General features: G+C 49.2%; 1 protein-coding gene across 2 annotated transcripts; it reads right to left on the reverse strand.

Annotated features, from left to right (window-relative positions):
• Positions 1-1,144: 1,144 nt before the first annotated feature.
• LOC131211877 (ras-related protein Rap1) lies at positions 1,145-23,870 on the reverse strand. Of its 2 annotated transcripts, none has more exons than XM_058205540.1 (6): positions 23,420-23,870; positions 16,271-16,758; positions 1,947-2,054; positions 1,733-1,861; positions 1,494-1,646; positions 1,145-1,388 (listed from the first exon to the last, which is right to left on the reverse strand). In XM_058205540.1, exons 2-6 carry the CDS (start codon positions 16,343-16,345, stop codon positions 1,299-1,301), a joined length of 555 nt encoding a protein of 184 aa, XP_058061523.1. In that variant the 5' UTR covers positions 16,346-16,758; positions 23,420-23,870; the 3' UTR covers positions 1,145-1,298. The 2 variants fall into 2 exon arrangements, with proteins under 2 accessions (XP_058061523.1, XP_058061522.1); XM_058205539.1 differs by lacking the exon at positions 23,420-23,870 and adding an exon at positions 22,816-22,889.
• Between the last annotated feature and the right edge of the window lie 256 nt (positions 23,871-24,126).

The following is a 24,126-nucleotide window of genomic DNA, read 5'->3' on the forward strand; positions in this document are numbered from 1 at the left end:
AAGCACTAAAAAAACCTCCCAGAAAAGCGAAAATACGCTACAAGATAGGTTTCGCTGCGCTGTGTAATACTTGTGGACTCGCAAGCGTCGTATTTCAATGAAGTTGAGCGAAGAAACACGCCAAGGCCGTCGTTCCCATCGAAGATAGTTCCGTACGATCGCAATCCTCTCTCAAGTGTATGTATGCCTGTGTACGTTTGTATGGTATTATTTGGAATTTGTAGGTGTATTATTTGGAATGGCAACGAGCAAACCAATCATGTACGTGTGTATGTGTGTGTGGATGTCTTCTTTCAGAAACAAATGTGTAGGCGATAAAACAAGTACGTGCTATCGGGTTTTTACTTGTCACTCAACGTTGTCTTTCCCGTGTTATCTCTATTTGCAACCTATCCGTCCTTCTACTATACCCTTGCCAGAGCGGTCACATCCTCAAAGCGGTCAAACTTATTGTTGGTAAACAAGGGGGTGGCCCGTTGCGCCCGTGAACGTGATCAAGACACGATATCTGCGTAAATGCCACGAGTGCCATTAGTTTGCGACATTTCCATTCCAGAATCTTGGTATGTGTGTGGCTGTGTGTGACTTGTGACCGTCCAAGTTCTGTGTTTCGATGTGGCTGACTGCTGTTGCACCGTTCCGGATGGATGTTATCGGTATTTGTTGCTGCCGTACAGTGTGCACTCTCTCGCTCTCTATTGTTAAATTTGATTCCATTTGATCAGCTCTTGTGTCCATGTTTGTATAGGTGCCAGTTTTGTTTCCTCCGTTCATAATCAATTCATGTCTGCATTTAACTATTTAAACACGATCCTCAACGATCCTCATTCGTTTTCTTCCTTTTTTCGTGTCCGAGTGAAATGTGTGTTTGTCTGTTTATGTGTGTCGTGATCCCTCTTTGCCTGTCTCATCTTTTCCTTCATCTCTCAGTGCGATCGTGTCGTCACGAGAACTCGTGTTATGCGTGTGTGTGTGTGTGTGTGTGTGTAGAATGTATGCAATGGTAGTGTGTCTAATATGTAATTGTATATATAACTGCGTTTACCTTTCCTTAAAGTTCTTAATTATTCCATAATTTTTAACCCTTTTAATGACGCTTTCATATCTCGCAACCTTACTGATTATCTCCTCGCTGTTGCCTCGTTCTCGCGCCAAGCCTGGCTCAACCTTCATTTTTTTAATTTTATTTCTTTTTTTCTTTAAATGTTGTTCACTGCACTTACTGTTGCTTTTTTTCCTATGGATTGTATTTGTGTTTGTTAAACTTTTCATTCTGCCCTAATAAGTGATTCATTTTTTTACAGAAGAACACACAGAGATTTCTTCTTTTTATTGGGCTTCCTTTCGGGCGATTTCTTGTTGATTTGTTGCACTAAGTCGTAGAAGATCTATGGAGCGATAAACGGGAAACATAATAGAAAAGAGAAAAAACGTTAGCATGTGCGCTGAAAAGTGGCGGTGGCTCGGATGACCGCATTCGTCCATTTACTTACGTCGTTAACATTAATTTTGGCTTTGGCAGACGTTTCCATGAATGCACAGTTAAACTGCGTGGCGAGACTCCTGCCCAGATCCTTGCCCACGACTCGCTCATCCTCGAGATCGCATTTGTTACCGACCAGCACCATCGGCACATCATCCGTGTCCTGTGTGGGAGGTAGGAGGACAAAGTAATTGGTGTAAGCAGCGATTCCCAACATGGTGATGATCTGTCGTTGAGTGAGTTCCTTACCTTCACCCTCAAGATTTGCTCCCGCAGATCCTGTAAATCGTTGAAGGTTGACTGCGCCGTTATGGAGTACACTAGTACGAATCCTTGGCCATTTTTCATGTACAGATCACGCATCGCCGTAAATTGTTCCTGCGAAACAAAACACAAGCACGATTGATGAGCAATTTTACTACTGTGAAAACCAAACGCCCACCGTGAGCCTTTTTAAACTTACTGTGCCGGCTGTGTCCAAAATTTCCAGCATACACTGCTGACCGTCCACCTCCACCTGTTTCCGGTAGCTGTCCTCTATCGTGGGATCATACTTTTCGACAAATATACCCTGAAACGATCCAGAAAAGCATCGAACAACGTTAAGCAGTGTCCACACGGGACGCGATGGCAGTGTTTGCGGCGGGGGGTTATCAAACATAAAGGGAGCCTTGTTTGTAGATTGACTAAATATTAGGTTACACGCTGCGTGTTAGCGGCGGCCGCGTTGAGCCATGAAAAGACCATTAAAATGGCTTTGACGGGGAAATCTTCGACAAAGGACGACCCACGCGCAATACTAGATTTCCTTGCCACTCTCTGTTACTACACGCTCTACCGGATGGATGCTGGCATAAATGTCATTACTCAACTCCACGTGGCTTACGGACGAAATTAAACTTTTCGCCCACAACAGTCAGCGGCGTCGTGCACCCAACAGGGACCACCCGAACCAAAATCCCACGCAGTACACAGTGCTCTACAGTCGCGGGGATTTCGGTTCTTGCTCGAATTAGTTGGCCAATGGAAATGCGCACTAGGTGAGAAAAGAGTAATCAATTCCCGGTACCAGGGTAGCTAAAGGGTGGGTTCTGAATCGAATTTTCTGTCCAAAGAGTCAAACCGCAACACCGGGAAGGGCACGCGGAAAGCTTATTTTCCCGAAACTGAAGCACCGGCACCTGTGCGCTTCCCCGGTGGAGCACAACAATACGGCACAAATGTCCCAAACCACTTTGACAGACGGGGCAGACCTTCACTTGGGTAAACGAATTAATAGAAAATTAAACTGAATACCAGACATTTTCCTTCCGTGCGGAAGGAGGTTTCGCGGTCACTGCGGAAACTGATGGGGTGAAGTTCCTCGTCAAATTGAAGCCCGACCACAAAATGTTGAGAGATGTACATCCGTCCGGATAAAACAACAATAGGAAAACGGTCTAGACACAGTGTGTCTGGAATCCTATGCGCTGAAGAGAGGACAAATCGCCTGCCAGCGCCATTTCATTGCAACGCATGACGTGTTTCCTTCATTTGACTTCCGGCAGCATTTTCTCTGCTCGGAACTTAGGAAATTACAATTTAAAATGCACTCAAAAGCAAGTGATATATTTAACTCTTCGCCTGAATGCAGGTGACGTGATGAGCATGAGAATAAAATCAAAGAAACATCTTAGTAAGCACTTTTAATCTTCTTTAACGTGGAAGCATTTGCTTTTTAGAGTTCTGTTGCTACGAAACCATTCGCTGTCGACATTCACCGAGCAGTGTTGCAGAAATCGCATAGGATGCAAGCAAATTAGCACAGTAGTTGGCACGAAACACGGAATGGAAGTAATTCGTGTAATGAAAAGCAAACATAAATCTAGAAATGTCCTTTCTAGCAATTTGTGCACCTTGGTAACCGGCGTAACCATGCTCGTTATGTGCCGTGGTTGGCGGTATCAATGTGAATGAATTCAAAGTCATTCATCGCTTCTCTCTCGCTTCTTTCCACTCCAGTGTGCCTATCAAGCCCGGAAGTCGTATCGGACCGCATCGGCCTGAATTCAAAATAATCACCACAAGCATGTTTCAGCGGAAGAAAACAGAGGAGAGTGATGCTCGAAACGAACGATGACACCACACAATTAGATTAGACAGCCGAGTGGTAAGATTAGCAGCAGTGTACTTGGATTAATTGTAGTCTGTCTCGTCGTCGTCCAACAGCTGAAGGACGTCCGAAGGGATTTCATCAACTCCTTCCATTTACTATTACTGTACGATTTTGGGCCTTGGTAATTGCTACCGACACCGAGTGGTGTCAAACAAATATTCCGGTCACCAACCAAAAAAGCAAAAGCATCGCACCAATCGGCCCGATTTGAAAACTGGTGATTAGCGCCGAATCCTGAGACGACCGCTCTCTACACGAAATCAATCGATCGTCATGGTGCTACATTTTTCGTTCGAAAACGATGACAAGAGCGCGGCGCTGAAGAGCGAAACGTCAAACTCATCATTATGCGATGGTGGCCTGTGTTGCCACCACCACCTTCGCCAGCGCCATCACGATGATTTGCCAATTATCGCCGAGTCAATTACATTACGAACTTATTTCCTAACAAACCCTCCATCGCCGCTGCGCAATCATCGGTCGTGGGGCGATTTTTTAACGGTCCCATAGCGCGCTGCCGGATGGTCTCTTCTGCATGGAGCACCTCCGGCAAACGAACACGAACGATGGCAAGGATTGCTTTGCTCAGCACCCGAGAGGCAGTTGGTTTTGCAGATTCATTATCAAATACATCGTCATAGCTCGCGGGGGGCACACTCTTGTTGTCTCGCCAATTTCAGCAACGCTAACGAGATTCGTCGGGCGTATCATTGGAAGGCCATCATGGCCCGCAGAGTGCTAGCTAGCACACCGTCAGGCACTGTGGAGCCTTTGATTGAGCATCGTTTGTCGTGCATTGCATTGCATTGCCCGGCTTCCTGGCGCACAACACGCTATTGTGGCCATGAAGCCCGGAATTTAGTAGGCCCGGCGTTGGACATGAACATTTCCTACACATCTTTGTGCGGAAAAATGTTTATTGTTAACTAATGTTTCAACGTAAATTCAAACACATTTCAAACTAAATACCACAGAAAGCTGGTGACAATGGACTAAAGATCGACACCCCCCAACAGCAGCATGTTGGACAATCCTTTAGAGCGCCGCCAACGGGCAGTAGGTTTCTGGCCCATTCAATGTGAAACAGAGCACCGTGGAAAGCTCACCATCGCGGTAATTTATACAAGTCACGCTTCTCTCTCTCGCGCATCAGCTGCGACGATGGGCACACACTACTGAAGGATGTCGTTCCATGTTACTTTCGCTACACAATATCGTTCCCAACATGCCCCCACATATCAGCAGGAACACTAAACAGTGCCGTGTTTTATGCCGCGACGATGGTGGTGTATTAGCAGCAGCAGCAGCAGCAGCAGCAGCAGCAGCAGCAGCAGCAGCGGTCCATAGCAAACACTTCCGGCGCGTCCGCGTCTCGGATGAATAAATAATGGAAAATAGATTAAATTTATTGCATCCATCCATTGGCATTAGAGCACGGGAGAAGGAGCATAAAAACCGCACACACAGGAACGAACCACCACGCGCATGGTGTATCTGACGCGCCCAACGGCCGGTAAGCACGCTTTCGCCTCAAGATCTATCGGTTCCATCTTTACCAGGTTGGCGCGGCGAACACGAGAGGTGGGCCATCGGCGCCGAAGAGAGCAACATACGAGCTTCAAACGAGAGCTAGAAAAAAGTACGCCACTTTACGGACGTTATCAACAGTAACTGATCGAAACCACCACCACCACAGCATCATCATCATCATCATCGCGGCATATATCATTGGTCCTCTCGCCTTGCAGGCGTGTGGTGGTGCTCCAAGATAAACCCTTAAATGCAGGATCATTGGCAGTCGACGGACGGCGTACGCAGCGGTCTCTACACACGTGTTCCGAGCACTCAAGGGTTCCCCGGGCAGGGATTGTAGTGCATGGTCTATCGGACACCCAACATCCGATGACGGCGTCTGCTACCGAACACGTCTGGCGGGGGGATGAGCGTGATGATGCGGCGTTTGGCCTAGATCCTAGCTGCTCGCGCGGCCCGCCCAAAGTAAATATAACTGTTGCTTTTAGGTTCACAAGAATTAGGGGGGCCTAGTAAAACAACATTAACCAGAGAGTTTGTTGGGATGTTTTTGTTTGGTGTTTGTGTTTTATAGAATCCCCCCGGTTACTGGACACCGTAGACAAGTTTTTCCTCGCTATAAGGCGACTTACACCGTGGGGCCCCGTTCAAGCTAATCAAGCCCTCCCGCCCCAATAGAGGGATTACAACAGCAGTACACCTTTTGCCCAATCGCTGGTGCTGGTTTGTGCCCCACAGGAACGAGCCACATTAAAGGGAACTGTTTGGAACTCGTTAATTAGAACCTGGATTAGGTCTTGGATGGGCAGCCGGTCGGCCGGGTGGCCATCGAAAACCAGCAGCGCAAAAGAAGCTATATTTGTAAGTGGGGGTTCAGTATTAAATTAATGACCCACACATGCGCTGCCGGCTTCCTTCGCTTCCACGCCACGGCAGCTTCGTTTGCGGGGCCCTCTGTTTGATTGTTTGATTTGTGAAGTGAAGTTAGTAGCTCCGGCCCTGCCGATCGATTAGTAGAAAATGCACCGAAGGCGGCAGAGGTGGCCAACAAGCGAATAAGGTAATTTCGAAGATCCCCCCATTACTCATCATGCGAGCACACACCTCAGCAGTTTTTTTTCCCAGTGCCTTACTAGAGCGGATGAAGAAGGCAACTCATTTGACTGCAATCTATGCGTGTGAAGCGATCATTAGACGCCTGTTTCACTTGCGTTCGCCCTCGTCCAATCGCTGGCCGCCAGACGGGCAGCAGAGAAAAGGGGCGACGACACACATTAAACGCCGCGCAGTCGGTTCGATGTCTCAGTTCGATAACGTAACTTTCGATCGAATGTAGCGAAAAGGCCAACGATTGGAAAAACAAATATTTTGTAGTGAGAGCAAACTTTGTTTGCTCTCAATCAAGGCGTAAAGCTATATCAGGACGTCTTTTCATCGCCTGTGAGTCAGAGCCCGCGAGAAAGAAATCCCGGGATCCCGGTTGGCAGAGAGCTAGACGCACCAGGAACTTCAGGCGGATGTAGAGGAGTGAGGGCAGACTGCGACTACTACTCATTGTGCAGGAATTACACTTGGGACATCGGTCGCAAGTAGCGCAGAAAAGGAAGTGCACCAGGGAACGGGATTACGTCTAGCGGTTTCGTAGAAAAGTTCAATTACATACAAAAACCCGGGACTAAAATGAACCAGAAAAGAACAATCTGCTTCGGTAATGGTAACTTCCCGGTCGGGAAACGAGGAAAAAATCACCGGCTCATAATTGTTCCGAATTGTGCTCGAGTTGCATCATTTCCACCCGCAGGCTACGGGGAACATTCTGCGCAGAATGCTAGTGGGCTGGGAGTTGAAATAGTCCAAAAACCCCCATCCCATCCCTGTACCGTTTGCATGCAAAGAACGCGTTGGCGGCCGTGGAATGTTTGGTTTAATTTTTTGCATATAATAGGCACCAGATGTTGACGGGGCGTTAGTAACTCCTACACACCGACGAGTTCCCCCCCGCTCATGACATTTACCGTGAACCCCTACGCGTAGTGACGGCTCCCAACATCGCGGCCGAGACGAACTTAGACACCTTCCAGTTGGAACAATCCGTGCCGGTTCAGTCACTCCCTTTATGCTGCACTTGCTATTGGAGCCCCAAGGTGCAAAAGGTGGTCCCCAAATGTGCCTCACCTTGACGGCACACTGCCGCCGTAACGGGGCTACTCTGTGTTGGCGTCTCCTTCGAAGCCGCCCGCAGCAGTATTGACGTCACTCGATCCTCCGGTGATCTCTTTCGTTGCTGTCCATTAACGGTCACGGAGCAGTGCGCTTCGAAGTTTACCCGACGGCGACCTACGATTCTGAGTGCGAGCTGCTAACGCCATACGGGTTCCCCCTACCTGCGGCCCCCGAAATTTGGCGGCGTCCACCAGTGATGGTGGCCCTCTGAGCTCACAGATGGCCACGGAGCAGCACCAGAACAAGTGGGAGCAATCAGTAATTGGCCTATACGGTGAGGGGGTCTTTACAGATCTCGCCCACCCGACCCCGTGTGTCGTTTCATTCATGAATGTGAAAGTGTCGGGGAGCGGATGGACCGTAGCGGTTGGCCACCACATACCTACACCGAGCACCAGCATTCGCCCATTTTGGTTCCGAAACTAGACGGAGGGTGAAATGAAATTTGCAAACACCCACAGATGGCCCGTCCGTGCCTGTCCCGCCACCTGGCTGACAATCAGCTGACGTCCGGTGTCGCGGCGATGTTTGATGACGTGCGTTCATCACCCCAGGGACAGTCGGGGCGGGCACGGAACACATAGAGGTACGGAAATACGCAAATCAATCTCGCCCAAACACGCGTCCAACTTATCTGCAAAATTATGAGTATGACCCCCGCGCAATGCGTTGGCTCGCCGCTGTTCGTCGTGTTGTAGTTCCCCCTCTGATAAGGGACAGCCCTCGCCTGGCCACGTATCCTAATGAGCCATCGGTTGCGTAGAGTGCGGAACCACGGGTTGATTGCGATAACAGCAGATGGGGAATGCTTGAAACGGGCGGCCCCGACAGGCCACAGACCATGGCCTAATCAACGGCCAGTAGTAGTGGGTCGTATAGCGGACGACACTCCGGTGCCGGATGGTCGATAACTACGGACACGATACACTTTTTCCCCATGGCAAATGACGTGACTAACTTCGGGGTAAATTTTACTGCTCCGCTTCCGGACTTCGAGGGTCCGCAACTAAGTTTCAACACGGTGGTTTTTTTGGCCATCTTCGGTCTTTGTTGTTGGTTTGGGATTTACTAGTGGACCACACCGCGCTGATCCAAATGGGACTAACTTTGTTGCGGCGCTCGAGTGTTTGAGTCATGGGCCAAAAGAATATACAAGATCCGATAAATAACGATGCCTTATTCTACAAATACAAAATAGCTGAATTGTCGTCATAAAATGATCCTGATGTTCTCATAATGACAAATAACTCGATTTACTATAAATAAACCCAGCGAAGTAGATACCGATCGATTCGTAAGCCAATAGTAGATGATGTTCCAACGAAGGTTTAATTGCAACCGTTATGAGTCACATCAAGAATCAAACTAAAGAAAGTTTATATACGAAACGTTCCTTAAAATCAAAACTAAGACTGAAACTAAGGTTGATCATTTTCTAAAAAACACAAACTTATGTCCCGGACAATGAAGCGTACGTGTTGTCGCTCACTTTGCCGTCCTACCGTCATCGCTTATACGCGCTCCTGACAGAAACCTGTCTTCTGGGGCCAGGCTCTACTGGAAGGAAAACAGCCAGCCATAATGCAGGACGCAGGACGGTAGGCCATAAGGTAGCACAACATCCTTCCTCTGGGACGCGACAGCGGATGAGTTCGGACGGGACTGGGTGTGCGGGCTGGTGTTAAAATAATAATCAGTTTTGAACCCCATGACCCACATCACCACATGCCGCCCCCCATCAGCTCTCTGTCTACGGACGGCACAACGGTGCTGCCAGCATTTACTCCTGGCGGCCGAAAGGATGCGCGCGCGTCACTCCAATAACAACGGTCGCTTCCTTTTCCTTCTCAACATGATGGGGGCGCGAAGGACTGTGGCCGCTCTGTGTGCGCCCCTGTGGACATAATCGCAACATTGCAGAGCCCGAGAGGATCCGTCGGATCGAAGAGTGACACGGTAACAGCTGCTTCCGTTCCGAAAACGGAACGCGCGTTGCATGCACGACGACGCGCAGGGAGCAATTACCAGTGGCCTTTGTGGCAGCAGCAGCAGCAACGGGGGGTCTATGCTGCCGTTCTTCGGAACCGGGAAACCCAACCGGGGTCGGGGCGGTGGGGCCGCAATAAATCCATCGATTATGACGTGGAGGCAGACGATGGCAACGGGAAGCCGAGAAGAAGCCCTGGGCCTGTCCCGTTCACTGTGTGCCGTGTGGTTGCGCGCGTTATGATGCGTCTGACGACAGTAATCTGTCAGCGACAGTCAAGCTGAAGGTGGCCGCCTCGTTTGGTAGAAAGTGGATACAAGGTGGGACTCATGGGATGGAGGTACGGCAAAAATGCACCAACCCTTTGCAGTTGATGGGTAGAGGCCCGCATCGTGGGGATTTCCGGGAGACAAATCCGGACTCTATGATGCAAATGGGAGCAACTTTCACATGGAACGACGAGACAAGAATTCGATTTTCTCAGCGATCGGACGGACGATGGAGCTCGTCTAAGTCAGCGAAATAATACGACACGACACACGTTATGATTGTTACGAATTGTCAAAGCAAATGACACATACGGCGGTGTCCTGACTGCATGATGTCCGAGAATGAAGTAGCATAAGTGCACGGCTGACCGAATAGCTCCCACACGGTGGTGGCGATCATGGAATGGAAAGAAGCAACCGAACAAATCATTTGTCGTTCAATAGAAGCAGCCGCGGGGCGACCTCTTGTCGCCAGGAACGCGGACTACATACATCGTTGTGCAACCAACACACAGCTGCCAGGGGCTGAAGTAGTTGGCCGCATTTTTGTCTCCATTCTCTCTACACTTCTTTTTTTTTCTTCAAACGGGCCCCCATTCCTAGACGATGACGACCAAGTCTGGTGGCGGTGGCGGCCGAAGGCAAGAATGCAACACATGTACCCAACAACCACCTTTGGGTGACCCCGCGCCCCAAGCAGTTAACAGAGCCACCGATCGCGGAATGCACAGCCGATCTACATAGGTTAGGGAGTTGTTGCGTATGTTGTATTGTTTTGTCGATAAAAGAACGGAGAGGAACTTAACTCTCGAAATAACTGCCCGACTCTGTCCTACTGGCCCCGATGATGAGCTTGGGACACTAAACATTATGCATGTTAATTCTCCGAATGCTCACAAGTCAGTCTTTGCATGCCAAAGCGTCTAAGTTGATCGTAAATCGATCGCCATTTCCGATTAAAGTGTGACCACGGAGAGCTGTCTCGAATTTAACGCATAAACTCATTATGCTCTCGCCCCACACACGCCTCTGTTCGAAAACCCAACATAATCTTCGGCCAGCAAACACACGGGCAGGCAAGAAGAACAAACAACAACAAATGAGCTCATGTTAATCCTTATTTACAGCCCCACCCCGCGGTTGGCGGCAGCGGCACGTATGTGTCAATCAATGCAAATTTGATGTTCACGAAACGCCGGAAAGGCGGTTCCCGGACCATAAGGTCCCGAACCCCGACCGTACGGACCGAACGCGGCCGGTAACACGAATAAAACGAAGCGCGCTTTTTGGCCGACATACTTTTAAATTTGATTTCTGTCTCTCGTGCTCTCTGCCACACGGCACCACACCCACCCGCCCGGTGGGATTAGAAACCCAAACAGTCCGGGACCGACCCCCAAAACGGGTCTCTCTTCGTACGGGGTCCGGTTTCGTGCGAAGACGCAGCAGCAAACGAAGCATGGCGCCGCAGCAACCAAAGGGATAGCGAGTCGATCGATTCTCCACCTTCGTTCTTGGGCGATTTTCCGGGCAATTTGGCAATACCTTTGTGGCCACCGAAAGTTGTTCATCCTGCGGTACGCCGCATACTCTACCGTAAAAGTCCCTCCGGCGACCGGCTACCGGTTTAGGCGACGCTTCCCAACTTTTGTCTTGATAAAATCGCTGTTTTCTGTACGCTTCTAAGCATTGATTAATCCGACACAAACCGAGAGAAATTAATATAATTTAATCTCTTGGCGTGGCCTTGTTGGCTTATTGAAAGAATCAGTAAAAACCAGTGAATCGAAAATATTTTTTGTCGACGCAGATCTTCGTCGATGTTCACCCATTGGTTCGGTGTTCGATCGGACCTCGTAACTTGTTGATTCAGAGTTTGCCGGGTCGATTAATTTAAACTAAAAACTTGTACAATGGACATGGACCATCTGCTAAAGTAGCTCCTCTCATGCTATAATTGTCCGCCACTGATAGACAGTTGTTGCGGCCCGGCTGCTGCAGTATAGTAGCAGAACGCGATAAAGGAGCTTTTGGGAAGCCGCAAAATTAGCGGAATTGGCGGCGCACAAAGTACGATTATGTGGTCACCCCACCGTATTGAAGCCCATTAATTTAACAGCCATTTGATGGCGCACTCGGACACCACGCGCATTATAAACAGACCATCCTCCGACCGCCTGTTGAAGGATAATTAGCTCCCGACGACGTCGACAGCCAACGGGGGGACGAATACATATCGTGTTTGCAATTGAAATGTAATTCGATTCAATTGAAATACGCACACGCATTACTCCGGCATCATTCTGATTGAGAAATGTGTTACTTTCAACAACTGGCAGTCTTGCGGTTCGCTTTCAATCCTGGCCCTCACTATTGCACGGGTTGTTTTTTCAATACGCTCCAAACGGAGAAACAATAAAAAGCGTATTAGCATATTACGGGCGACCCATGAGTCTTCGCGACGCCGAAGGTGGTGGCCATTAACAGAAATGTAATACCTCTCGGGGTGTGAGAAAGTGTCCTGCAAGCTGTCAAAAAGGGGCGATGCTTTTAATCACTAATTACTCTGCCCAAACTGTCTCGTCCCAAACCGTCCGCCGGAGTACACGGGGGAACGACGTGAAGAGGCAAATAATCTTTGGAGGCATTCGCAGAGCATTAGGAAACCCCCAAAACACCGTAAAGGTCACGGGAGGATTTAAGAAAAAATCTCTCTACGCTTTCGGAGAAATGCCGAAAGGTTTCGCGTCCGTCCTTTGATCGAATCGGTCCTGGAAGTTGGTGGTCTTGGCTGGACGGTTGGTCCTCCCAGCGACGAGTGTCGAAATTTCCGGCGAAAGCCAACGAGAGTTTCGCAAAATTCACGTTAAAAGCATCCGCCGGACTGGTGCCCGGACACGGACTAGGAGTTACCCGGCGCCGGTGGACAGGAAACAGAACACCCCCACAAATGTTGTTCACTTTTTCTCCGTTTTGTTTTCACTTGCCGACCAATTGAGCTATTCCCCGGTGCTTAAAAAAGCCGGACCGAGACACCACTCTCGAATTTGCCCAGTGCCACAGACACAAACCCTGATCGGCTTGTGGTTCTGTCGCTTCAAAAGGAAACTAGAATTGCCGGGAAAGCCAAGGGTCTCACGAAGCCGGTGGTTTTCGGTAAGAACTGCATTAAAAACCCCCATCCTCGGAAGAAAGCATTTTCCGGTCTTACCTTCGATAACGGCGACGGACCAACGTTTTAATGTGACCCTTGCCAAATAAATATCCGTCATCGCGTTGGGCCACGGCTCGTGGGCGAGACTTTGCCAACGGAAATTCGGCACGGAACCAGCACATTCCGCAGCGTGTCTAGAATTTCACGCCAATTTTGCTGTTCGTTGACTCCGCGAAAGTGAAACACGGCACACGCGAACACCCGATATCAATTCCCGTGTTCCTCTACCTTTCGGATCCTCCTCTTAAGCGCTCAAGAGCCTCGAGAGAGAGAGAGAGCTTAGCCGGTATTTGAAGCAATTTATTTGCGCCTTCGTGATGTCCTGTGGTGCACACACAACCTGCCCGGGCCATGTGATGAATAATTCTAATTTCTGATCACATTACACTCCGGTTTGTCTCCGGGATTCGAGAGTTACGAATGGTACCCAGCCCACAGCCCAACGTTTTCACCATTCATTTATATTCCCGTTCATTCCCTCTCTCTCTCTCTCTCTTGGGGTGCCCTCCTCGGCCCACGTTAAAATACGGAACGTCCGTGAAGGGCGTGCGCAGGAAGCAGGAACGGTGAAACGGTGCCAAGGATCCGTGCGCTCCCCCCGGTTGATCCTGTTTGCCAAATATCTTCATTTATTATACCACCATCTGGCTGTCTTTGGAGAGAGGAAGAGGAAGCGGGCGCGCGGGTGACAAGGTTGAGCGTCCTTCGCCGACACGGCAACAGGTTGTGGTGCACGGCACCGTTCGCTCGTCCACCACAGCACCAAGACTTCCGTCCGAAAGGTTGTTCCCCGTTGCCCGTTCCCCTGACTATCTCGCGGGACCGTTTCGCTCGACATTAGCCATGAATATCTCACGAAGCTACGCTGCGTGGGATGACTCGGCTTCCCCCGGGTTTCGGTGGCGCTTGGCTTGGTGCTGTCACAGCACATCCCATGATAAACCAATCAATGAGGCGCAGAAGGCGGAAGGAAGAAGGACACTCGGGAAGTCGGGTCGAGTTTGAGATGCATTGAATTAACATGTTCGAATTGAGACATACCGAATGACGGGCGGATGTTATTTTATGCAAACCTCGTTCGGAAAGTACACTAATTTCGTTATTCGAGCTGTAGCAACACGAGGGGATCATTTTGTTTACGAAACGCGTAGGTAGACCAATGTGTTATCTGCTTATTGGGCCAAAGGAATTGTGTGTTTTGCGGTTCACAAGGAACATAAATTTTAAGCTGCTCTATTAGTGCAATTCGGAATCCATGGTCAGGATTTGACGCAAAGGATTGACAGATTTAGAATACACAACACAATCGATCATGCTCAAAAGCAGTTTATGTAGTGTGTGATTGGGATGGGATTGGAAGAGGAATGTACATCACAAACTGTCGCCAGACGAAAGGGTGTAATCCATCATCTGCTTTGTCTAATTCGACCGCTTGATTAAAGCAATCAACAAGAAGTGACCCGTATTGCACCAAAGGCCAGCTCTTGATGGCACGGAAAAAATGATGGAACTTGAATGGAGAACATCACCAAAAACTTCGGATATTGTTTAATACGACCCACGATATAGGAACCCCTAAGCTAAAGGACCAAACCAACCAGCCAAAACAGTAGGCACCAAAACACAGTAAAACATATGGGCGAAACGTCGGTTTTGAAAACGGTGGCCGTCAAAAAATAAAACGATGATGCCAAAAACGGTTGCCTCCGTCATCCTGCACACAAAAAGCGAGGGGCCCGGGGACACTGCCGCAGCACCGATTCCCAGCATCAGATCGATCTGCGGAATGTGGCTCACAGAGCATGCAACAGGCGCGTGAGAGCTATTTGCGCGATAAATATTTACCAACCTTCGGACCAATTCTTGCAGGAAAACAGCCGTCTCTCGCGGTGAGTCATAGTGCGCCACAGTACGCAGTCATTGTGTTGTTACTTGCCATCCCCGACCGAATTGCTACTTCATGTGGGCTTCTGTCATCGGTGCGGAAGATTGTTTCCGACACGCCAACCAACACGAGAGCAGAACCAGTTCCTGGAGAACGGATGGACCGCTCTTTCGGTGACTAAAAAAGTCATTTGAAGCTTCTTTTACGCTACTCGCAAACACGTACACACAGCGGCAGTGTTAGACCGATCCTTGTCACCGAGTCTGTGTGCGCCGAAGTAATGAACGTCATGCGGTGCACCAGCTACATCAAACGATGCATCAAACATTGATGTTGATGGAGTGTTATGTTGCGCTAAAAAGCCGCTACGAACGTTCGCCAGCGCATTAAGAGAAACTTTTGTTGGTCCAAAGTTGTACTACTTCTGACGTTTAGTGAAAACGTGGTAACCAGAAGTAACTTCTTTGCCTTCCCGGCCCCACCGACACTAATGAAGACAGATGATGTAGACCTCCGTCGCGCAGAGCAACAACCTGATGCATACTTGAGAGCAGGACTTTACTGACGGAGAGATTCTCAACATTTTCTTTCGGTGCTTTCAGTTCGATCTCTAAAAGTATGGTCCCATTTTATTGGATTTTTGTCAAGTGTTGTTTGCGTTAAAAGCGGCACAGTTCGAAGCGACTTTGAACTGGAAACGTAAAGCTCAATAGCGTGAAAAGCCCACAAGAAGGGGCTCCCTGGTCTAAAATTCAACTCTACGTTCCCAACGGACGCCGCGCAGCACGCACTCGAACCGCTGCCTTTCAATTTCAATCAACTTTACAAATACGACGGGCCCGGACAAAAAATCGCTCCTTCGGTACTGGCCAGGGGGCTTCATAAATCTATCAACTGACCGAAACCCATCAACCACGGCGACGTTGGGCACCGACAAGTTCACCGAGGGAACAAAAGTTTGGGCAGCGGACCTTGCGGAATGCTGTTGTGTCCCGTTGTCCCATAAAACCGGACGAAAGGTTAAACAAACTCAGCGAGCCTCAAATGGCGATAGCTTCCTCCACGTGACCCTTGAAGAAGACGGATGGATCCACGTGATTCAACCGTGTGCTGGTTGCTCTCTGCATGAGTTGTGTTTGCTTCTAAAATGTGATGCAATGTAACACATCATGAAGATTAGCCCTTGGAAGCGCATCTCCATTTGGATGAAGTCTGCCTTTTTATCCATTCCCCGCTCACGGAAAATTACATCGAGCCACGTGCACTACGCAATACCGGCGGTTTGCGTGATGAACCAACTCGCGGGTTCGACAGGTAGAAGTAAACATTCTCTGGGCAAAACTCTTTGGCATGATTGAAATACTTTTGCGAAAGTTTGCCCCGCCTGAAGCGGATAGGGCACGCACAGACAGAACCGGGGACCCGGACCGGATACAACATTGTAAACCTTACTCTCGTGAAAGGCTGGCCCCATAGAAGCCTCTTAAAGCATTAGGGGAAAAAGACGGGACAGTTACTCACCTGAACAAACTGCACGGTCAGGGCCGATTTGCCGACACCACCGCTGCCGAGGACGACGATTTTGTATTCACGCATGTTTCCAGGCGACACCTATCCGAGGCTAGAAACTCTGTGGCGACCACCAGGGGCAAGTGTCTTAGCGACGATAATCTACCGCCGTTTCTGCCAGCGCAAACGGTGATCAACGCTTATCTGTCGGCTGGCGAGGGGTTCCGAACCCAAACCAAACGATGTGAGGAGGGGTGTCTCGTGCTCAAGGGTCGTTGTTAACGTTGCTCTTTCGGGGAATGCTATTGCTTTTCGGTACTCTGCACGGATGGAGCCCTGACGACTGGGGCCGCACTCAGTATCTCGCTGATTTCCGCTGCAGCAGCAACCGCACACGGTACTGTGTAAGTTTTTCTCCGTTGACGATATGCGCTGGGGTCTTATCAATGGTTCCAAAGGCCACGCCACTACCACCGCCCGCCGACGACCGAAGACGGAATCTAAATTAGAACGAAAAATCAAGAGTTAGTAAGGCAGCACAGTGCGTAGGAAGGCGGGCAGGGAGGAACACAAAAGATTAGACGGTTCATGTTGTTAGCGTATGGCCTCCCGGAAAGGCCATAGGCCAACGAAAAGCGTTCACTTCACAGATGGATACCGGTACGATAAGGAATGTTGTAATGAACGCGAACGCGACAGGGGGAAAATATCCAATTTCCATTTCCGACTTCCAACGAATTGCTTTGGGGGCATGGCACGTACGCCAGCAGGCACGTAGCGGCGTTGTTGTGGGCGCGAGAGAGTTTCGAGAAAATATTTAAATGCCAAAAGTCCGCGAATAACGGAACGGAAGTTTGACACCGAACAAACCGAAGGCGATTTTCCGGCCTGACGCGACCCGGGGAATTGTCCGATTCCAAGACCAAACAATGTCTTTCGTTTTATTTTATGTATAATTTTTTTTGTTCGTTTATTTTGTTGTACAAAGTTTGCTACCTTCGCGTGCGGTGTGGACTACGGGGGAATCTGACCGCGTACTTGTTGAGGATTGTTTTTTCAATGTTTTTTATTAGACTATCCACAACGTAACATAATTCGTTATTATTTTGAGTTCACCAGTAGGCTAACAGAAACTCGGCAAAAATGTAAATGAATGAAATTTAAATGAAATGAATGAATGATTTAAAAGAACCGCCGTACTTTGGCATTAACGTTGGGTCCTTCAACAACAAAATATTCTAAATATTTAATGATTTTAGAAATGTTGACGTCATTATGGGGAACAAAGTAACAAACCACTCCGAGACCGGTCGAAGAAGGACGGACACGAAAACGAGATACAATTTTCCGTGACAAATCGCGATTGAAATGGAACGGCACACCCACAATGAAGAACTTCTTGTAGAGATTATTTCTTCTAGATTTTGAAAAACAAATTTCACGCCAGTATCAAAGCCCATCGGAAGCGTGGTTTGCCTCCATTCGAAATGTGAGGGCCGCGTGGCGCATATGTCGCCTTGCCACATGAGCATCGCTTCCGCATTCGCTTCCCATCGGAATGGTTCACTGCCAGCGCAAGGGAGCGGGGTGCGGTGCATCCGGTGAAACAAAGGAGTACATCGAAACCGGGCCATTGCAATAAAACCCCAGCACCGGCCAGTTTGTTAAAAGCTCTCGACCGCCGCTCTATAAACACACCCCGTAACGTAAGAGCGCCGGGAATAAAGCCAACGTGTATTACACCACAAGCTGGACCCGGCCGTGGGTCGCCGGCCTTCGTCGGCCGGGTCACCGCATAGCGGAAAGCGCGGGAAGTCTTTGGCACCTGGTGCCTTCCCCCGGAAGTAGGGGGCACTGCACACGGAGCCGGTCGAAAGCACGTTACGCGAAACCAAAGCAATGGCCGAACGCGATATGGAAAGCAACTCTGTTTCAAAAACACATCAGCGAAACAGCGCCACCACGCAGGGATCGAGCGCGGTCGCGAGTGCAAACATGTGGCGCGCGCGGCGCAAAAGTTAAATAAAATAATAGCGCAGAGTCGGATGCCGGCAGACCTTGGCGAGCACCTTCGCCACAACAGCGCACAGGACGTGCACCTCTCTCTGTGTGTGTTGCGGGTCAGATCCGAACCGCGCGACAATAGTGAAAACAAATTAAATGCAAAACACACTGGGCGCGCGAAATGGTGACACGAGGACATGGCGTGCGCGTGCTATTGCTTTTTAATGAACGAAACGTCAAGATTAGGGAAATCAAAGCGCCACATCGTATCACAGAATGTGCGCGCCTCGGTTGACGCAGCCCTGCTATCTGCTTCGCATTGCGTCACCGTTACCGGGGAGAGCTTATTAATTATGCGATCGTCACTGACACACGATGACGAATACCCCGCGCTCCCGCAATCACCGGGCGGGCAGGATGTCCTCACCACGTCCAATCAACTGGCTGTGGCTTGGCCTCAGTCGAAGGGGAAAGCATTGATGATGGACGATGATGTTGATTCCCTCGCTCGCTTTTAGTGCACACGTTTCACGGACACAGCACACGCAGCCCTCGCCACCGGAAGTTCGTTCGCGGAATCGTTAATCAATCGTTGACGAAACCAAAATAGCCACCGGGGTTCCGGGGACTGCCGCGCTCTCGTCCCCGGTTAAATGGCTGCGTTTAGAAGGCAGCTAAAAGGAAAGGGATCCCTTTATGGCGCCAGAGGCCACTTGCTGCAAAAAGGAAGCCGACAGGACGAAAGCTTCGGTGTGCGAGATTAGGTTGGTCACCATCACCATTAGACACGAACACGGCGAACCAATTTATTCAACCAAATTGGCCGCTCGGTACCTTCCCCCTTCGATCGCGTGATTCAAAGTGCACAGCAGAACGGTGTCGTTTAATAATTTATCCTTTCCCAGGCCAGCACAACATCAATGCTGATCGCGAGCAAAGTTTATTCGCAAGCAAATTCTGCTCTCACAACATTTAACCTGACGCAAATCTGACATCTTCTGGCTAAACTTGTGATGAACCCATTCAAAGTGTTGGCTACATGTGGACATTTTCCACGAACTTGTAACAATTGAGCGCGAGGGAACACATGTAAGCCCGAAGGGTCACAGAAAAGAGATGAATGGGATCAACCCGAAACTAAACACCGTAGCACAGCTCTTGCAGCTCTTCTGCTCTTGCACGAGGCTTTTAATGGCCTCTTTCGCCTGTCACCAAGGCACACAAATCATAAACATCAGCGGCAGCAGAGCATCGTCAGCAGTATCATCAACCACCGCTGGAAGTCATAATCGTGTTCCACGATCTTTTCTTTTCCTTCATCCAGTACATTCTAAGAAAGAGAAAATAAAAGCTACGTCTCAGCGGAGCTGGCCAACGATTTGTCCCCATCGAGGATGACCCCGGGCGATACGCACTCGTCCCACAATAATGGAACGGACGGTTTCAGCCGGTATGTTGTACTTATGATAACATCTGACCGGCAGAAATCATTTGCAGGCTTCAAACCACGATTCCCACACGGGGCCACAGATAAAAGAAGCCCAACGTGTGTACGGGACGTCTTTTTATGCGACGTTTGTGCAATTCTTTTGAAGAAATATTGCATTCTTTCGGTGCCAAGAACGTTCTCTCGGTGCGATGATGCCGAAGACTCATTAACAAACGAACCGTCATTAAGCAAAAACTCGACGGTTCATCGTTTGCACTCTCGAGCACGTGTTGGAGTTGGTGGAACCCGGCCACATCATCATGCCGCCATAAACAAACATCCTTGCAGCTGAAAAAGATGAGCCGACCAGACGGCAAGGACACTCTTTCACGTGATGATTTGGGAATGCAGAAATGCATTGCCAGGCGACAGCTGGCAAAGATTTAGGTCACGGTGTCCCGTTTTCGTTATCCTCCGAGGCTGGGCTCTTTTATGATTTGACCCTCCACTTGACCTCTCCGGTTACGCGTGCTTTTCGTGGTCCAAAACAACCATTAGAGTGAACCGACCAACCGGCACGAATCTGTTGAAAGGCAAGTGGCTTCCGATCATTAATCGCGATATCCAGGTTCCAGATCTAAAAGTTGAAAACCGGATTGAAGGTCATAGCTGTCAATTTGATCCTCCTCATTATGCTATTTTGGCAACATTACCTTGTTTTGGCATCTGGTAAAGGATTTCCACTTAAAACGAAACATGTTTTAGTCGGCAACAGTTCTCTTGACTCGGCATCCATGAATTAGTAGAGATGGGAGCAATTTATAGCTAGTAACTTTGAATAAAATAGTTTTTTTTCATTTCAATGCAATAAACATGTGATTTCTTTGAAAACAAATCCGATTTTCGACTTCTGGAACAGGCACTGGTGCCCCCAGGTCAAGATGATCCACTTATCCTTGGCATAACAGCCAAGCTCGTTCGATGACCGACCGCCATCAATGCATGCTGAGAATGAAGCTGAGCCGGTGTGATGTTGGCTACCTTCGCAACAACAAGGATAACGGCAAAAGGACATCAATATTCATGACCACTGGAGGTTTAGGTGCACCCCTTGGGGCGAGAGTTCCTTGGTGCTAGTAGCGCATGAATCACCCCGATGGAGCACCACATGAATAATGCGAAAAACACCAGTCACAAACTCCGTTGGCTCCAACACAGCTTCCAACAATCAGGCCTCGGGCGCAAGGGGCGTGCAACAAGAATGCATTCCCCAGCCATCGGTCACCCGTCATTACTTGCGTGATTCGTAAAGAATGTTTCGTTCCCGGTGACTCATGTGGCTTTCCGTGACAGGCATTTTCATTCGAAAATGATTAAAATTGAACAACGTGTGCTGGCTGTGGCTCGCTGGTCAATGTGCAAGGTGTCATTTATCGTCCATCAACAGCACCGCCGCAATCTCGTTCGCCGTCTCATGTTTGCTTTTACACTATTGAAACAGCACTCGGGGGCTCACATATCAATCGCAGGTTGCCCCTGCTGATAAGCAGCACCCAAAAAAACAGGACGCAGCGTGGCCCTCGCCCTTATCAGATGACTTTCATCGATCGGCGATGGTTGAGCGCGAGCACGATGGTTGGTACGGCCGCGATGACATTGCTGTGGTACGTTGACTCCTTTCTTGTACACTTGTGGCTCGAAGGGAGGCACTCGATAACAATGCGGCGCAGGAAAGCAAAAAATGCTAATTGAGTTTGCTCAACTTGATTAACGTTTTTTTAGAACTTCCGACACACAATTCGGGTGCGCTGATCGACACCCGTATAACGTAAATTGTTCACCAAAATGGTATTATGTTCAACGTTGAAGGGAAGAAAATTTGCCGGTTTACCAGGTCAAAGACTACTCGGATCATTCCCAAATCAATGAGTTACCGCAATGTTTCCGTGGAGACAATTCCATCAAGTAGTCTGTGTAAGAAAGCACATCAAAATTCCACATTGACCCGTTGACCCGGCAGCTCTTTTTAAATTCAAAAATGGTGCTCAAAATCGCGATACATGTTGCGGTGTCGCATCTGACACAATCAAGCATCTGATTGCAAATACACCATTTTGTAGCCATTCACCCTTTGGTGGCACAGTATCAGCGCGTAAACTGCGAATGTAATGCTCTGTATCTATCTTTAGGACATGGCGCCGAAACTGAAGCACACATACACACCCGAAACCACAAAGGTCTGTCTGCTGCTGACGTTTATAAGTTTTTTGGACCGTGCTCATCGGCAGTGCGGTTCAAAAATTATTCGCGTATTCAATGTCGCATACAACCGCGAAAAAAGGAACACTCCAACGGATGCAGCACCAGACCCACGCGTGAGATAAAAAAACCAGTTCACCAGCAGCAAACACTAAAACAAATAAAAAAAATCCGCTCATTTGCTTAGAACCAACTGGCGACAGTTTTTTTTTTCATCCGACCAAAGTTCCGACTCGCGTGGTTGGACACCGCACGAAACCGCTCTCTCCGTTTCGCTGCTGCCCTTTCTCTCTCTGGCCCTTCAATTGAACGGTTCGCTGACTTTCCTACACACTCGCAAAACGGCGAGACCGGCCACACACGCGTGCAACGAGAGTAAACGCGGTGCGCGATGGCCAATCGCCTCTGAACCAGCCAATCTGCAAGTGTATGCGTGTCGCATTTGTATGGGAGACACATGACCGCGTGCTTGCAGGGTCCGCGCTTCCATTGCTCCACGCGTGGTTGGGCCCGTTGCTGTTGAGGTCACATCCCACATCCCGAAAGCAGAACGCATCTGCCGACCGGTTAATGCTGATTGATGCGCTTCATTTGAACACATGAAAAGAACGTTGGATCACCACCGTCCGTAAAGGGTGAGAGAAAGAGCTCGCGCGTGTGAGATCCACCGATTCACCAAACTCACGTTATACCGCTTCTCATTCACTCTCCGCTCACGCGGCCACAGTATCTCACAGCTCACTTCGGTTAGTCACAGACTTCCGCGATGATGACTCCATATGCTATGCCCCTCACGACACACATCGGGAAATCGGGTTTTTCTCACACATTTTCCATTCGACCAGCAGTAACCGGGAAAACTTACCCTTCGTTCTCTTTCTCACACTGTCGCTTTATCTCTCACCCTCTGGCCGAGAGCGTTAACGGGTCCCGTCTGCTTCGTGCGTCTGCTGGTAGCGCTTCTGGAGCTCTGGAAACCGGAACGATAGGACACAACGAACCAAAAAAGATTTTGTAGTATGCTCGTTTCACGGAGTAGGCTTAAATCGCTACACTACTGCCCGCTTCGATGCGACGGAGCATCCCTTGGGCGAGTAAAACCAACACAGCTTTTTTAAACAAACGGATTTACAAGCCCTCGCGTCAGAGCGCACCTAGTTTTGCTACTTGCAGGAAATTTCCCTGCTCCACAAGCACAACGGCACCGCACCCAAAAGAAAGAAAACTAACCAACTCTTCACAGAAACGAACGCACGCACACACGCTGCTGGGCTCCGAGCTATCTTATTGCTTCTTCGCCTTCATTCGCTTCTCTTCTTCTCTTTCTGCTCTTTGTTTGAGCTGCTGGCGCTTCGGCTCGCCTTCTCTTTCGCACCACCGCCACCGTTTACACCGTTTCTCTTCACGCCAAGCGCGACCGCATGCAAGAACACAGCACGCACACAGCCCAACGCACTCTTCGCCTTTACCTTCGAAACACACTTCCGCGCGGAGGATTATCTCGCCTGCCACGATGGTCTGGTTCCACTCCTTTCGGTCAGGATCTTGCCAGGAACAGCGAATGCGAAAAGCCGATTCGATGGACTCTTTTCCTAGCCGCACCACAGTTGAACCAGCAGCGAAGCAACCTTCCACAACGAAACCCTTTGACAACGCTCGTCGACGACGGATGTTGAAGAACTGATGATGATGATGATGGAATCTTGTGTTCCTCGAGCTGCACCGATCACGCACACTACTCACACTACACAACACAGAACTTCAACTGAAATTAGTCTCTTTTCTCTCTGTATCGCTCTATTCTCTCTCGTTTCTCCGCGAAACCCTTTCGCTCTCTGTCGTGTTACTCACCAGTAGCATATTCAAATCAACCGACCGTGATGGCCAAAAAGCCACTGAATGGCAAACATTTCGTATATTTTAACCAAATGTTTACAACACCAATAAGGCACCAATGAACTTAGGTTGCTATAGAAACCTGCCGGGTAACTACTGGACGTTTGAATATTGAATTTTTATAGTGACTACCGAGAGAGCGCCTTTTAAATTTCCAATTCTCCGGACAAACAGAACCGAAACTGACCAAACTCTGGATCTCTGACTTTCGTTTTCTACAAGTGTGCGTGTGTGCCTGTTGCTCGAGCAACCCAGCGCGTCAAACGTTTCATCGACTTTC

This window comes from Anopheles bellator, chromosome 2 (assembly GCF_943735745.2).
Source record: "Anopheles bellator chromosome 2, idAnoBellAS_SP24_06.2, whole genome shotgun sequence".
Classification (NCBI taxonomy): Eukaryota; Metazoa; Arthropoda; class Insecta; order Diptera; family Culicidae; genus Anopheles; species Anopheles bellator.

Coding starts and splice junctions, on each gene's coding strand:
- LOC131211877 (XM_058205540.1), bottom strand. CDS start 16,345: ATGCGTGAATACAAAATCGTCGTCCTCGGCAGCGGTGGTGTCGGCAAA. Junction 1,862..1,946: donor TTTTGGACACAGCCGGCACA/GTAAGTTTAAAA, acceptor TTTGTTTCGCAG/GAACAATTTACGGCGATGCG. Junction 1,647..1,732: donor AGCAAATCTTGAGGGTGAAG/GTAAGGAACTCA, acceptor CCTCCCACACAG/GACACGGATGATGTGCCGAT.